The sequence below is a fragment of the Pleurodeles waltl genome, chromosome 5, assembly GCF_031143425.1.
Source record: "Pleurodeles waltl isolate 20211129_DDA chromosome 5, aPleWal1.hap1.20221129, whole genome shotgun sequence".
NCBI classification, from domain to species: Eukaryota; Metazoa; Chordata; class Amphibia; order Caudata; family Salamandridae; genus Pleurodeles; species Pleurodeles waltl.
Window position 1 is genome coordinate 440827129 of NC_090444.1, and position 17338 is coordinate 440844466.

General features: G+C 44.5%; 1 protein-coding gene across 6 annotated transcripts in view; it reads right to left on the reverse strand.

Moving 5' to 3' along the window:
• Positions 1-17338, reverse strand: part of VPS54 (VPS54 subunit of GARP complex) — a 555456-nt gene that overhangs the window by 254719 nt on the left and 283399 nt on the right. For all 6 annotated transcript variants that reach the window (XR_011203675.1, XM_069234226.1, XM_069234229.1 and 3 more), the window contains one exon: positions 4769-4950. Coding sequence is in view for 5 of the 6 variants with exons in the window: in XM_069234226.1 (XP_069090327.1) it covers positions 4769-4950 (182 nt within the window). In the remaining variant the exon portion in view is untranslated. The remainder of the gene's footprint in view (positions 1-4768; positions 4951-17338) is intronic.

The window sequence follows — 17338 nt, forward strand, 5'->3', positions numbered from 1 at the left end:
CCACGTTGTGTTTTGGGGCATATCCTGTCGCGGGCGCTAGGCCTACCCACACAAGTGAGGTATCATTTTTATCGGGAGACGTGGGGGAACGCTGGGTGGAAGGAAATTTGTGGCTCCTCTCAGATTCCAGAACTTTCTGCCACAGAAATGTGAGGAACATGTGTTTTTTTAGCCAAATTTTGAGGTTTGCAAAGGATTCTGGGTAACAGAACCTGGTCCGAGCCCCGCAAGTCACCCCTCCTTGGATTCCCCTAGGTCTCTAGTTTTCAGAAATGCACAGGTTTGGTAGGTTTCCCTAGGTGGCGGCTGAGCTAGAGGCCAAAATCTACAGGTAGTCACTTTGCTAAAAACAGCTCTGTTTTCTGTGATATGTCCACGTTGTGTTTTGGGGCATATCCTGTCGCGGGCGCTAGGCCTACCCACACAAGTGAGGTATCATTTTTATCGGGAGACGTGGGGGAACGCTGGGTGGAAGGAAATTTGTGGCTCCTCTCAGATTCCAGAACTTTCTGCCACAGAAATGTGAGGAACATGTGTTTTTTTAGCCAAATTTTGAGATTTGCAAAGGATTCTGGGTAACAGAACCTGGTCCGAGCCCCGCAAGTCACCCCTCCTTGGATTCCCCTAGGTCTCTAGTTTTCAGAAATGCACAGGTTTGGTAGGTTTCCCTAGGTGGCGGCTGAACTAGAGGCCAAAATCTACAGGTAGTCACTTTGCTAAAAACAGCTCTGTTTTCTGTGATATGTCCACGTTGTGTTTTGGGGCATATCCTGTCGCGGGCGCTAGGCCTACCCACACAAGTGAGGAATCATTTTTATCGGGAGACGTGGGGGAACGCTGGGTGGAAGGAAATTTGTGGCTCCTCTCAGATTCCAGAACTTTCTGCCACAGAAATGTGAGGAACATGTGTTTTTTTAGCCAAATTGTGAGGTTTGCAAAGGATTCTGGGTAACAGAACCTGGTCCGAGCCACACAAGTCACCCCTCCTTGGATTCCCCTAGGTCTCTAGTTTTCAGAAATGCACAGGTTTGGTAGGTTTCCCTAGGTGGCGGCTGAGCTAGAGGCCAAAATCTACAGGTAGTCACTTTGCTAAAAACAGCTCTGTTTTCTGTGATGTGTCCACGTTGTGTTTTGGGGCATATCCTGTCGCGGGTGCTAGGCCTACCCACACAAGTGAGGTATCATTTTTATCGGGAGACGTGGGGGAACGCTGGGTGGAAGGAAATTTGTGGCTCCTCTCAGATTCCAGAACTTTCTGCCACAGAAATGTGAGGAACATGTGTTTTTTTAGCCAAATTTTGAGGTTTGCAAAGGATTCTGGGTAACAGAACCTGGTCCGAGCCACACAAGTCACCCCTCCTTGGATTCCCCTAGGTCTCTAGTTTTCAGAAATGCACAGGTTTGGTAGGTTTCCCTAGGTGGCGGCTGAGCTAGAGGCCAAAGTCTACAGGTAGTCACTTTGCTAAAAACAGCTCTGTTTTCTGTGATGTGTCCACGTTGTGTTTTGGGGCATATCCTGTCGCGGGTGCTAGGCCTACCCACACAAGTGAGGTACCATTTTTATCGGGAGACTTGGGGGAACATAGTTTAGCAAAACAAGTACTATTGCCCCTTGTCTTTCTCTACATTTTTTCCTTCCAAATATAGGAGTGTGTGTAAAAAAGACATCTATTTGAGAAATTCCCTGTAATTCACGTGCTACTATGGTCACCCCGGAATTCAGAGATGTGCAAATAACCACTGTTTCTCAACACCTTATCTTGTGCCCTTTTTGGAAATGCAAAGGTTTTCTTGATAGCAATTTTTTACTCCTTATATTTCAGCAAATGAATTGCTGTATACCCGGTATAGAATGAAAACGCACTGCAGGGTGCAGCTCATTTATTGGCTCTGGGTTCCTCGGGTTCTTGATGAACCTACAAACCCTACTGTATATATCCCCGCAACCAGAGGAGTCCAGCAGACGTAATGGTATATTGCTTTCGATAATCTGACATTGCAGGGAAAAGTTACAGAGTAAAACGTAGAGAAAAATTGATGGTTTTTTCACCTCAATTTCAATATTTTTCTTTTTCAGCTGTTATTTTCTGTAGGAAACCCTTGTAGGATCTACACAAATGACCCCTTGCTGAATTCAGAATTTTGTCTACTTTTCAGAAATGTTTAGGTTTCTGGGATCCAGCATTGGTTTCATGACCATTCCTGTCACTGACTGGAAGGAGGCTGAAAGCACAAAAAATTGCACAAATGGGGTATGCCCCAGTAAAATGCCAAAATTGTGTTGAAAAATTGGGTTTTCTGATTCAAGTCTGCCTGTTCCTGAAAGCTGGGAAGCTGCTGAGTTTAGCACCGCAAACCCTTTGTTGATGCCATTTTCAGGGGAAAAACCACAAGCCTTCTTCTGCAGCCACTTTTTCCAATTTTTTTGAAAAAAACGAAATTTTCACTGTATTTTGGCCAATTTCTTGGCCTCCTTCAGGGGAACCCACAAAGTCAGGGTACCTCTAGAATCCCTAGGATGTTGGAAAAAAAGGACGCAAATTTGGCTTGGTTAGCTTATGTGGACAAAAAGTTATGAGGGCCTAAGCGCGAACTGCCCCAAATAGGCAAAAAAAGGCCTGGCACAGGAGGGGGAAAAGGCCTGGCAGCGAAGGGGTTAAACACATCTTCCAAATTGCAATTAGGAAGGAGTCACAAAACACCTTTCGCGAAAAAGAAAGCCTTTTCCAAATTATAAAAGGATTTCCCAAAATACTAATACAACACCAACATTTATTTTTGTGGGAGCAAACCCTATGATTTTGTGAATCGTTAAGTTTTCAACCGCAAAATGGTTTAGTACATCAGGCCTCTAGCAATATTATGGTATTGTTCTGTTGTTGTAATTTAACTGCGCTGTCAAGTGATTTGATGTTACTTTAAGAAAATTTAATAAATGGAACTCTGTGTATCAGCACACACACTAAATCGCTCATTGGTAGGGCACATCAAATCAAGAATGTCAGACCCAAACCAGGCATATTCCAAGAAAAAGCTACATGATATTTCATCACTGCTTGGAGTTACTGAAGTTCATCTCACATTTTCTAAATTGACTAAGACCTGTTCCTATCTCAGTAGTTCCTATTGAGGGTGATACAGCCCCGAGATCTGACTAATGTTAGCAAATGTTCTGTTTCTGGGAGATTATGTTACCCCTTAAATTTCCTTATATGCTTTCATTTGATCAGCTCATCATGGTGCATCTATTCATCCTTTGCTTTTGAAAATATATTTTGTTGAATAAGGGAGTAAAATCTGTTTGAAAGAATAGGGGAGAAAACGGAGATGGGAGAGATGTAGACCCCCTTTCTATGCTTACAAACCAAAAGTGTTACACTGGTGACTAGGGAGGGATATAACCTCTAGCTCCTCTGAGAATGTTGAAGCCGGGGCATCTGCAAAAGAGGGATGAATGCTGTTAAATGATCCACAAAGCACCACTGCTTTGTTGACTATTTTCTCCCACTCAACCAAAAACCTATGTTGCATTACTTGAAGGTAGGTCGGTTCATGAGAGGATGTAGTGCTCCCTGGGAAAATGTTCTAGCTGCCACTCTTGGTGTCCTCAACCAAATACAGTTATCTATCACCGACTGAAGTTGCTTATGACAGGTGGTAATGTTAGGGGAGTTGCCTCAAACGGGTCGAGAATCTTAGGTAGAATTTGCACATTGACTATAGTTATCCTACCTATCCAAGACAAGTGTTGCTTGTGCCATTTTCAGAGGTTTTGCTTTATTTCTTCAGGTATTTGAAGGTAAGAGGGTAAATACGTGGGACATTATGTGACCCAACTGTACTCCCATATATGTTATTTTCTTGGCATTCCAGTTTATGGAAATCATTTCTCTCAGGTTCTTATTTGTTGCTGTAGCAGATTCAAAAATAAGGCTTCACACTGACACCACTTGGAAAGCTCCTCGTTGCTCTACAAGAGGAGGCTTTGATTCAGTAGGATCCTTGAGGGTGACAATAATAGCTTCTGAAAACATTGAGAGTTTAAAAGTGTCTGAAACCAGTATGATTCCCCTAATCTCTTCTCCTTTCCTAATCACATTTGCTAATGGTTCCAGAGTTAAGGCAAGAAACAGTGGGAAAGCGAGCAACCTTGTCTAGTGTCCATTCTATACTAACCTGTGTTGAGGTGGTCCTGTTGACCCAGAGGCGTGCTTTAGGAGCTTAGTCGCCACTTATTTTTGTCTTAAAAAAAGCTTTTATGACTGTACCATATAGGTTGCATTCAATCTGAATCTAGTGCTGTTATAAAATTGCTGTGTATTGTTTTTTCAAAATGCACAAAATAAAATACCACTTTTGAAATGCTAAACCTAAATCTCATTTGTAGGGCGACTTTAAATAAACTAGGGCCAATCCCAATTTTGACAACTCAGTGTTCATTAAATGAGATATATCCTGCCTGTAATTGTTAATAAATTATTTCTAAAGCGCTGCATGATGCTCACTGACTCCATCAGAGTATCCAAGTGTGAGTGGGGGAGATACAGACTTGAAAGGGAGAGTGCCATACTATTGACAGAACAATGCAAAAATATTATTTACATATTTATATTTCTTCTTGTTCACACACAGACACACTGGTTTTATTTCATAGTTTCCTAAGCTGAAAAAGGCTAAATAGCAGACATTAATATCCAATTCCTTCCAAATTTTGAGATTATCCCGCTGAAAGTTCTTCAAAGAATACAAAATAAAGAAAATGCCATACCTTAGTTTTGTTTTTCGCTCTTCATGGAATCTGTTTACAAATTTGTTAGCTTGACTTTGGAGCGCTCCACGCAATGACATACTTCTTCGCCCACAAACCTTCTCAGTGTCCAGCACAAAGGACTCCACTAACCGTGAAAGGGCAACAAATTCTGAAGAGTTCAGCTTCTCAAGAAATCCATCCTAAATGACATAAAGAGTGTTGCTGTTAGACTTGACATTCACTGTCATAAAAATGCCTAGTAAAGAAATACAACACGGTATGAAATTACCAAGTCTTGTGAAGTGAGCTACATATTGAATACAATACACCTACATTACTGATTGATTAAATCAGCCCACAAATTCCTCAGAGTTTGATTAGCGTTGGCCATCCTTTCTGTTTTCACAGTTATGCCTTTTATCAGGTGGCAGCATATCCCCAGTTCAGTAACACTTTTCATCAAGCAAACGTATCAAGTAAGAGTAGGTGAAATTTCTTCCTTCCATCTTTTGGTGATTAAATGCTCAGCTATCAAGGCTCCCAAGAAGAACAGATTTTCCAGCCACCCTCACTTAGATGTACTGGAGGAGGGCAGACCTCACAGTGGTGTTTTGGTTGTGAATTAAATGTTTCTGTTCACGTCTTGCTCCAGGAAGATGGCTATGGAATTCCCAAGGCCTGTCTGTGGAATTCTATCATCATATATTCCAATGTAGCTAGTGCTTAATATGAGTTGGTGGTTGTAGGTGGGGCCCAATGGCATTGATTTTTCGGGGTCTGCACTTATTTTCCTCAACAGACTTTAATCCAAAGCAAGTGACAGAACTCTACAAAAGGCAGAAATAAGGAGGATGAGAAGGATGAAAAAACAGTGACAAAGGAAGAAAGTAGGAATGAAAAAGAACCTGCAAGACAGAGATAAAAAGGCAAGGAATGTCTGGTGGTGGATTAAAGATGCAGTCTTGGTATTACGCACTCCAACCTTCAATAGCGCCAGCTGCAGACCTCTGAGCAAAACATTGGGCCCCTGCAATTATTCTTTTACAAATTAAGCACTGCATGCACCTACAGGGGTTTGACGTCTGTTACAAAAGGGGCTGGCATAAATAGATTTTCTTCAGAGTATAAGCACAGAAAGGCACTGGACTGTCAAACGTTTGTAACATGTAGCTGGCAATGCATTTGTATGCATAATTGCTGCATTTTTGCTCCTTCTCTAATCAGGTTAGCTCGACCGCATTTTTGTACAGCAGTATCTCTGTCACTAGTAGGCTTTAAGGCTTTGTGCCAAGCTGCTAGTTTCCGCTGTCCTGCTGGGATATTAAATGCCATAAGCTACTTAGGCAGAGATTTTTTTATGCAGACCACTGAGTGCCAGATTTGCAAGTATTTATAAAAAAAAGCATCTCCACACTGTGAGATCATAAGATGCTTGAATTGAGCATACAGTTATACATGGCCCCTCAGATATTATTTAACCTAGAGTGGTGATGCCTCAGGGAGTTCATTCATCAGCTATTTATGATAGGGCTGCTGGTATTGTAAGAGTATCCCATGAAAGAGTGAGGTCATGTCATTCCAGTGATAAGGTGATACCTCTGTAGCAGGATATTAATAGTCTTGAATCCAATTTCCTTAAAAAATAGCATTCTCAATTTAAAGTAGGCTTTCATTTCAAGTGGCTCAATCATTTCAGCCATAATATGTAGGTTGTCATTATTTTTATGTCCAGCTATATAAGCCCAGAGATATAAACTGTGGCAGCAGATATAGTCTCAAAGTCCATGAGTGCCAGAAGACAAAGCCAGACACATGTTCTTTCAGCTAACAAAACTGCATTTGTCTTCCAATATAAATGTTGTGATAATGATGGGCAAGGTATGAAGAACCTCTTGGTCAGTACACAGGTGGTAGCCTGTTTTTTATTTTATTTATTTTTTTAACCCCTTCAGTGCCGGGGACGTAGCGGTTACATCCAGGGCAGCACCGCTCGGGTGCCCAGGACGTGATCGTTACGTCCTGCACCAGGCCCATGGGGGAGGCCTAAGGGCAGGGCTGGAAGGGGAATCGCTTCCCCTTCCATCCCTGCCCCCATCCCCACCAGTGACGTCGGATGACGTCAGCACGCGATTGCGAGCTGACCTCATCAGAGGTCGCCTCCCATTGCGCTGTAAGATGAGATTAGTTTCTACTCCGTACGGGGCAGGGGAGGTCAGGGAGGCAGGAAAAGGAAAGGAAATGCTTATTTTTGGCCATATTTAATCATAACGATCGCAGAAATGCCCACTACAGACCAGGGTTTGTATTTGTTTTGTTTATTACAATAAGGGGAGCAACCCCTTAGGCAAGGGTCGCTCCCATAGGGGCAGATCGGCCTATTTTAATTAGGCTAGGCACCAGGTTTTTTTTTTTTTTTTTTTTACAGATGGGGAGTGACCCATTAGGCAAGGGTCGCTCCCCTGGGGGCCAATTTTATTCTAAGCCATTTCTGCCCACTGTGGGGGCAGATCAGACTATTTTTCTTAGACCAATCTGCCCCCAGGGAGGGGTTTGGGGGGGAAAGGTTTGAAACCACTAGACACCAGGGACTTATATTTGCGCCAATTCATGCAAGGGGAGAGACCCCTTAGGCAGGGGTCACTCCCCTGGGGGGGGTATTTTAGGACATTTCTGTCCCCCCTTGGGGGCAGATTGGCCTATTTTAATTAGGCAGAAAGCCTACTAGATGCCAGGGAATTTAAAAATAAAAATAAAAATAGTGGGCTGCTAGCTACCAACCAGTATGCACATGGTTTTGGCCCCACCCCAACTGAAGGGGGTAAGAGTCTTTCAGCTCTCCCCCCGCACACTAAAAGATTTTATCCCAGTGGCAAGCAGGAGGACATTTGATTATTTTGGGTTTTGGTTTTACATTTGGGCCATGGGAATTTGGCTAACTCTGAAAATCGTCCCACTTGGAATGGTGAGGGCTGCACTTTTTGGATTTTAGGACGCTGCTGAGCAGAAAAATCTACGAGACCTAGACACATCTGAAAACTAAACATCTGGATGAGTCCAGGGTGGTATGATTCACATGCACCCGCACCATTTTCTTACCCACAATGCGCTGCAAACCTCCAACTTAAATCACACATTCTCCCCACATTTTTGTGATGGAACCTTCCGGAATCTGCAGGAATCCACAGCAGTCGCATCTACATCAATAAAAATTCTGCTTAAAAACTTTTTTTTCAAACTGCCCTTTTGGACCTGGTTTGGTTCCCCCTCAATTTCAACATGTTTTTGGCTCTTCCATGTCACAGGCACTTGGCCCACTTACCAAGTGAGGTATCATTTTTATCGGGAGACTGAGGGGAATGTTGGGTGGTGGGAAATGTATGCTGGTGCTGTGATCTCATACAGAAATGTGGGGAAAATTTGATTTTTTGCTAAGTTGCCAAGTCTGAGGTTTGCTGAGGAAAGAAAACACTGGGGGGTCCCCGCAAGTCACACCTCCCTGGACTCCCTCGGGTGTCTAGTCTTCAGAAATGTATGGGTTTGGTAGGTTTCCCTAGATGGCTGCTGAGCCCAGGACCAAAAACACAGGTTGTAATAAAGAGGTATGTCTCAGTAAAACGCCAAAATTGTGTTGAAAAATGTGGTTTTCTGATTCAGGTATGCCTGCCCCTGAATCCTGGGAAGATGGTGATTTCAGCACCGCGAAACCTTTGTGGATGCCATTTTCAGGGAAAAAAACCCACAAGCTTTCTTCTGCAGCCCTTTTTTCCCCATTCTGTTTTTAAAAAACGAAATTTTAGCTGTTTTTCATCTAATTTCTTGGTATCCTGCAGGGGAACCCACAAACTGTACCTCCAGAGTCAGGCTTCCGCAAGAACCACAGCACCGAGACTGCCCTTATCGCTTGCACCGACGACATCAGGAGCAGGCTCGACAAAGGTGAAACTGTTGCCCTCATCCTCCTTGACCTTTCCGCAGCCTTCGACACCGTCTGTCATCACACCCTTTGCACACGCCTCCACAAAGCCGGAATCCGCCACAGAGCACTGGACTGGCTCCTATCCTTCCTCTCTGGCAGAACCCAAAGAGTCCGCCTCCATCCGTTCCTGTCTAAAGCCACCAAGACCATCTGCTGAGTTCCCCAGGGATCCTCACTCAGCCCCACCGTCTTCAATGTCTACATGGCACCGCTCGCCAACCAAGTCTGATCCCACAGCCTTAACATCGTCTCCTACGCGGACGACACTCAGCTCATCCTCTCTCTCACAAAGGACCCCGCAACCGCCAAGACCAACCTCCACACCGGACTTCACGCCATCGCCAACTGGATGGAGGCAAGCCGCCTCAAACTGAACTCAAAGAAGACCAAGATCATCATCATCTTTGGCTCCAACAGATCAGCATGGGACGACTCCTGGTGGCCTGCAACCCTGGAATCTGCCCCAACACCCACCACCCATGCACGCAACCTCGGCTTCATACTGGACTCATCGCTCTCTATGACCCAGCAAGTCCACGCAGTCACATCCTCATGCTTTAACACCCTTCACATGCTTTGCAAGACCTTCAGATGGATCTCCGTTGAAACCAGAAGAACCGTCACCCACGCCCTCGTTAGCAGCAGACTGGACTACAGCAACGCTCTCTACGCGGGAACAACAGCCAAGCTCCAAAGGAAACTACAGCACATCCAGAAAGCCTCAGCACGACTCATCCTCAACCTCCCTCGCCACGAACACATCTGAGGCCACCTCAGAGACCTCCACTGGCTCCCCGTCAACAAAAGGATCATCTTCAAACTCCTGATCCACGACGCCGGACCTGCCTACCTCAACGAGCGTCTCAACTTCCACACCCCGACACGCCAGCTCTACTCCTCCAACCTCGCCCTCGCGACCGTCCCCCACATCCATCGCACCACAACCGGCAGCAGATCCTTCTCCCACCTTGCCGCCAAAACCTGGAACTCCCTCCCCGTCAACCTAAGTCTGACCCACGACCTCCTGACCTTCAGGAAGTGCCTCAAGACCTGGCTCTTTGAGCAGTAGAACCCCACCCCCCACGCCTTGAGACCCTACCGGGTGAGTAGTGCGCTTAACAAATTACTGATTGATGTTGGATAAGAGGATGCAAATTTGGCGTGGGTAGATTACATGGACAAAAAGTTATGAGAGCATAAGCGTGAACTGCCTCAAATACTCAAATAGCCAAAAAAAGGCCTGGCACCTGGGGGGGGGTAAGGGCCAGGCAGCAATGGGGTTAGACACTGGCAAAGTGCAGACATTTTGCTCAAATTAAATGGTAATACATTCCACTGTTTTAATGGACCCAGTCATCTAGTTAAGTAAGGGGGCAAAGTTCAATCTATATAAATGAAGTATCTCTTTACTGACATGAATGATGAAATATCGGTGTACCATTGAGCACAGAACTGAGCTCAGAAGGTATGGTGTTTGCAGCTGAGCTAAATAATCTGCCTTTAGCCATGTATTTATTGAGTTAATATCCTGCAATATTAAAAAATGAAGGTATAAGTCTCATAGCTCTCAAAGGTTCAGGTGCACTGTTTAAATACAGAACAATATTGTTTTGGCTCCAACAAGATAGTTAGAAAAAAATCGGTATCACTCTTAATCCTGATTACTACTGGCTCAATGAAGAGATAGCAAAAAGCAGGAAAGAAAGTTTACTGCTGATCTTCTTAAATATGGTCAAAAATAAGCATTTGAGAATAATGAACTGCCCAGTATAATTCCGTTTGGTCTGCCACTACCTTACTCCGCACCACAGAGGTCAGCCTTGTGGCAAAGATTTCCATACACATTTTGTAATTGGAGTTCAGAATAGCAACAGGCACTTATGAACTGCATTTACATGAATCTTTCAGGCTTGAAAAACATTTATAATGAACCTTCTTGGAATGATGACGGTCAACCGTGCTGTGCATATAATGGAAGAGCTTTACCGTATGTGGTACTAGAGCATCTTCATTTACTTACATCACTCTTCCATAGAAGCGCTTCACCACGTGGTAGTAGGACGCTGTACAGCTAACAAACTGCATATGATATAAACATGCTTACAACGAACATCAATCATTAACGAATTAAAAAAGGAACAGGAGGAAAAGGGAAGCCAAGTATGCAAGGTGAGGGGTGGAAGAGGTGGGGGTGAATGGTTATCAGAACAAGCATGTACATGATAATTAGCTCAATATGCGGGTTTCTTAGAAGTGGGTGAGGTGAGTAACTGAGAATGTAATTCCATGAAAAAGGTGGTGCAATAGATTACGTCAGTCTTGTGGAAATTAAATCAAAGTTTATTTTGAAAAGGAGAGTCTTGGGCCTCGGTGTGCTACAACCAGTGAGATGCAGGGGAACACTCTGTTGGAAAAGGAACAGGGTAGTGAGTGTGGGTAGGGTTACTTTTTAAAATACTTGACTCGTAGCCCTAACATTTTAATCTGGGCGCAAACAGGTAAAACGGAAAAGTTAGAACGTCCTAGGGCTCTAGTTACCCCTACTTCTTCTTCCACTTATGTTCCTAAATGCTCGTGGCTTTCTTCATGACCGATTATACTACCACAATCCACATCTGTCCCTTAATGATGACATAACTGGTGAATTTACCATACATGCGTCAAGCACCCCTAAACCACCTATTTCGTGTCCGTAAATGGGAATATATCAAGGCACATAACAGTGCTCCATAGGTACATGGAGGAGAGGCGTGCCTGTTGTCACACAGACTCCAAGGTCTCCATCTGGCCCGCTTGACTAAAATACCTCCATCCGTGCCTCTTTCTGTGTCTGTAGTCTGCTCAATACCAGAATGCCCAGGATCTGTGTCTTGTGTGACATATGGCACCTATCGTTTTGAAAAGGAAAAACAGTCATTTTGCAGTCTCCAAGACTGGGATCCACAAAATCATGGGGTTTGCAACAGCAAAACTGCTTTTTGATAAGTATTAAACGCATTTTGCAAATCAGAAATGTATTTCAGATGTATAAAATGGCTTTTCTGAAATTGACATATCGTACTTCAATTCGGAAAGGGCATCCCCCACTGGGATTCAGTAGGGAATGTATCAATGGATTGTGACCCCAACTGTGATCGCCAACCACTGCTCAGTTACTAACTCCTAAACAGAAGTGGTAAATGATTACCAGGCTGTAATCATATCAGGTGATCTTTTGGAGCGCAGGCAGTATTCCAGCAGATTACCAATTGCTCCCTCCCCGTGTGTCCCGCCAGCAGTCTCCCCACCCCACCACCCACCACCCACCACTAGAGATTTTACAATGTTTTAAAATGTAGGTAAAAGTTTAGGCACACATATTGACCTGCTGGAATCTGCTACCCGCATGTAGGATCGCTCTGAACAGTTAGATTAGCCTCAATATTCAGAGCTGCACACGGTTTGCCGAAGTAAATGAGGCTCAGAACACCAGAAAAGGGCAGATGTGAATAACCAGGCCCAGATTGACTGCCAATATTCTTTTCTTATTAAATAATTGGAGTATGAATAATATTGCTGAACAGTATTCAAAAGCAAAGCATCATGTATGAATCTTCAGGGGCACATGCAGCTTTAGCAAACAATGTGAATTCGAAACCGCTGTACAAAAAAAGTTACATCTGCGCACTGTTCATTTAAAAGTGCAAGTTTTATCAGAAATAATGTAATTTTCTTAAATTAATATGCAGAGAGGCTGGTCTCCAAAGCTGAACACAATAAGTGAAAAAGAGTGTATAAATTGGCATGTGAACAGAACAACTGCCTTTGTCTTACCACTTTTTAAGAGTAATTAGAAATAAGGCAACAGAAGGTAAAACGAATGCATAACATGCAAGTTTAAATATTTTGCCTATAATAGACCGCTGTGACATTACAAATCACACTTTAATAAAAGGTGAAACTTTACTTTGATGTGTTTCTTTAATATGTCACAGATGAGCATGGGGAGATAGCCTTAGTCCTGCACCCACTTTTGCATCAGGGCTTTTGCGGCACACTTATGGAAAGAGCAGCAATATGGCCTGGGTTAAAATCGAACAGCTTGACCATCTGACAAAGGTTATACAAAATCGACTTTTTAAACACAGAGATATCGACTCTAATAAGGGATGGCTAGTATACTAGGCTTCCTGGTTGCTAAAAAAATGTGTTAACATTAATTATATCAAGTTGGGTATCAGGCAAAAGCAATTCCACATTTTCTCAGTCGACAGCAAAATCTGGTAAGAAGACACTTACCTTCAAGCGCTCTTCCCGGTAGAGGCTATATGCAGCCACAGATTGCTCACCTTTCGAATATTCCAGAAGCGTCAGACTGGGGCTGGAAACTCTGCAATAATACCTCTGTGCGCTGTCAATTGGTGCCTTGCTGCTCCGCATCAACACCATTCTACTCTGGAGATGACATGTAGAGTCTACATAGGCACCACTGCTGCATGCGGCATCAGTAGCATTAAAGGTTGGCCGCACCCCTACACGCAGAGACCCAAGAACAAACTAGTTGTGAACAGTGTGCAGATTCCTAGATTTGGGATCTTTTTAATGTGCAGAGTCCAATCACAGAACGGGAAGGATGGAGCTGCTAGTAAGAACTCTGCAGCTAGTTAGTTTGCCAGAAAGAGTGTTACCGAAGGTAAATAACTCGTTCTTCTGAATGAAACCTTTAGCAGCAGATTCTCCATCTTTTGAATAGATAACAAAACAGTACCTATTCAGAGCCTTGTCTGTGAATGGATTCAATCCAGAGTGCTGCAGGATCGAGCAGGCAAAATGCCCCTTTTGGGGAATCCAAATGTCCTGACAATAGTGCTTTGTGAACTTGTGGAGGGACACCCATGTAGCTGCCTGGCATATGCCTAGGACAGGTACTCCATTTGCTAACCTGAGTGGTTGCAACTCTGTCCCTGGTAGAATGAGCACTCACTCCCTCCGGAGGCTTCTTTGTGGCCACTGCGTAGCAGATCTGAATAGAGAGCACATCCAGCAAGAGATGGTTCTGTTTTGCACTGCCTTGCCTTTCTTCGCTCCAAAGAAATCCACAAAAAAGCTGATCGCCCACCTAGAGTTCCTTAATACAATCAATGTAAAAGCTGAGAGCTCTTTTGGCATCCAAGCGATGGAGCATCTCCTTCTCCTTACAGGGCTGAGGTGGAACGTAGAACACAGGCAAGGTAACTGTTTGACAGACGTGGAACGGTGAACACATTTTGGTAAAAATGATGCATGTGTCTGCAGAACTAGCTTGTCTGGGAAGAATGTAGTGCATGGTGGATTGACATAAAGGGCCTGAAGCTCACTCTCACGCCGTGCTGAGGTGATGGTGACAAGGAACACAGTGTTAACAGTAAAGAACTGTGAGGGACAGCTGTGAAGCAGCTTGAACAGAGTGCAAATCAAATTAGCAAGGACCAGATTAAGGTCTCTTTAGGGCATTGCAAAGTGAGAAGGGATAAACATATCTTGTAGTCTGTGACAGGGGATACCGTAATGACAACTCGTAGCCAGTATTATGCTGTGAATTTTGTCTTTATTTTGATAGTATCAATGGTGCATAGTTTATAATCTTGGTTGCGTCTTTGGTCTGTTGTTTGGAATTCACAAGGTGCTCATCTTTGTCTTTTTTTTCTTTTCTCTTCCTTCCAGATGGATTCTCAGGAGGCACATGTGGGAAGAAGAAGAAAAACACAACTGCTGGTGTAATGGTAAGATTCTCTTGGTTCTCTGTTTTCTCTCTCTTTTTTCCTCTTTACACTAGTTTATCTTTTCCCTGATCTTTTCTTGTTTACTGTTCTTTCTCTTTGAATCTTGCTCCCCTTCTCTGGGTCTGAACTTTCTTGAAGTACTTTTTGGCTGTCTTCTACTTTTCTGAGCTTTCTTCTTTTTCTTGCTATTTTTCCTCTGGCTCACTTCGACTCTTCTGAAGTTCTCTTATCTCTCATCCTGTCTCTGTCCCTGTTCCTTCTAGTCGCTGTTCTTCTTAGTGTTAACAAATAAAAAGAAATTACAACAGAATTCAGCCGTCTTGGCTTTTCTTGTTAACTTTAGTGCAACAGAAAAAACTAAATAAACAAGGGTTTGAACATCCTTCTGTCTTGCGGTTTCTTGTTTGTTGTTAAGAAACGGTTTTATGCGACTATCTCAACCCTAAATCTCTTTTTATTATTTTTTTATAGTTTTAAACACAAAAACAAAAAACTATGGGAAAAAGGAACAAAACTGACCCATAAAACCTGAGACAGCAAATAACGAAAAAAACAAAAATCCTACTACCAATCCTACAATTAGTGTTCAGTGTGCAAGCGGAATAGCTGCCTCCCGCCTCGCAACGCTTCTACATTAGATCCGTCCACTGCGGAACCATACCTGCCAATGCCACTCTCTCCCCAGAGTGTGGCCGGATTCTTGGTGTTGCCGCCTCCTGGTCCTCCGGTCCCGGCCTCGAAGAAGATTCTGCCGGTGTTGTGTGCTGCTTGCAGAGTCAAGGTCTGCAGTGCTGGTATCTGGATTCGGACGGTTCGTCAGAATTCTTCAGGCTTCAGGCGTTTACCACGATCCTCCTTCTCCTCATGTCCAGGCTCCCCCAGTGATCTTCCTCGCTTTCCTCCTCCTCCTCTCGTTGCCTCCCAGACGCCCTGATGAGAGATTTCCGGATCCCTCCTTCACTCGGAAGTCGCTCCTGATTGGAGGATGGCGGCAGTACTTCCGGGTCAGGCAAGCCGGAGCCACAGGTGCCCCTGGGGTACTGCGGGGCCGACGCCGTGGCGGTCAGCCAGTCACATAGTCCTTTCTAAAAAAACGCATCACAAATACTGCCTTAAACAAGAAAGGCTAATCTGGAAATCGCAAGAAGTCTGAAAGGGCTGAAAGATAACCTTTAAATGTACCCAAATGAAAGTCTTGTTGGGCAAGAGACAAAACAAACTAAGCGTCAGATAGCTTCGCCTAGAGGGAGTCTATCTGGCGTGTGCCACACCAAATTTGTCCCAACAACAGGAATATACAATCTTCGGCGAGAGACACGTGGTTGCCAAAATGACATCAACCACCTCTGGAGGAAGGTCGAAGGTGTTCAGCTGTCACCACTCAATCTCCAAGCATGAAGGTGGAGATTGTGAAAGGCCAGGTGCAGAACCTAGCCCTATTGCAGGTCCTCCCAGAGTGTGTACATGAACTAGCCTCCCCAAGATGGATGGAAGTAAGGCTTTCATTGCCAAGTGGGTAGCCCTCAGCTCCAGAAAATCTTTATGGAGATAGTTCTCCGCAGGAGCAGAGGCCTCTGATCTCCACCTCTCCCTGATGGCCACCAAAACCCAGAAGTGATACACTGGTCACCACTGTCAATTCTGGGTGGTGTAGAAAGAGGGTCTGCTGCTGACCCAATCACGGTCTAGAAACCATCACTGCAGGTCTTATGCAGTCTATTCCGAAATATGACTGTGGTCAGAGAGGTACCCTCTCATGTTGGGCCTACTAGGACTTCAGATCCCACAGCAAAGCCTACATATGTACATGGTCAGCCAGCAGGATGTAGGAGTCCATCAGGCCCCATAGCCTCAGAGTCAACCTCACTTAAATTCTGGATTGAGGCTGAAAGATCAGGATCTCTTTCCCGGAGAAATGGCACGAAACCAAAACATGTACACAATGGCTCCGATAAAGGGGGTCATCTAAGGAGTCAGGTTTGACTTTGGCATGTTGATAGCGAAAAAAAACAACAAACACCATTCCATAGAATCAAAGGCCTTCACCAGGTCCAGTATTAGGCAGCCCGCACTGGGCCAGTCGTGGAGAACGTGCTCTTGGATCCTGAAATAATTCTGCAGGTTAAGCGAGGTGTTGCAGGCAGGTGCGAATCCGTTGTGGTCTAGGTGTACCGGAGTCGGTACCAGTTGGGACAACCAGTCAGCTAAGATCTTGGCCAGAATCTTGTAGTTTGTGTCCATGAGTGCCAGTGGACGATAGGAGGCCACAGCAGCGGTGTCTCATTCGGGCTTAGGAAGAGAAACAAGTAAGGAGTTGCAAAGGGAGTCCGGTAGGCAGGCAGATGTCAAGGCACATAGTGTACGCAGATGGGGGGCCAAGAGTGGGCTATACACATTATTATACAATATGTCTGGAGACTGTCCTGGAGTGGGGTCTTTTCCGTGGCGAGAGCTCTGAAGGCCTCCTAATTCTCAAATTCAGTAATGGCACCATCGAGTTAATTTCGCTGCTCCAGGGTTATTTGAGGGAGAGGTGTGGTGTCTAGGAAGGTGTCAATATCACTGATGGAAATGGGCAAGGTTGTTTCATACACTGACATTATGGCATATCATCTCGGCATGTATGTCTTTTTGTGTCTTCAGTTGAACAGAGATCCAATATGGGATGGCGTTGGTGTTCCAAATGAACAAACCATGTTAATAACGACCCCATCCTGTCCGCCTCCGCACAAGTCCTAACTGTGTGGACTGCGACGTTGAGGCAACAGAGGTGTTCCAGTAGTGCGTTTAGTTTCTGCTGTGCCAACAGCAGGCCCTCTTTAGAGCCGGAAGCAAGGAGGGCGTTGGATTAAAGTCCCAGCAGATTGCGTT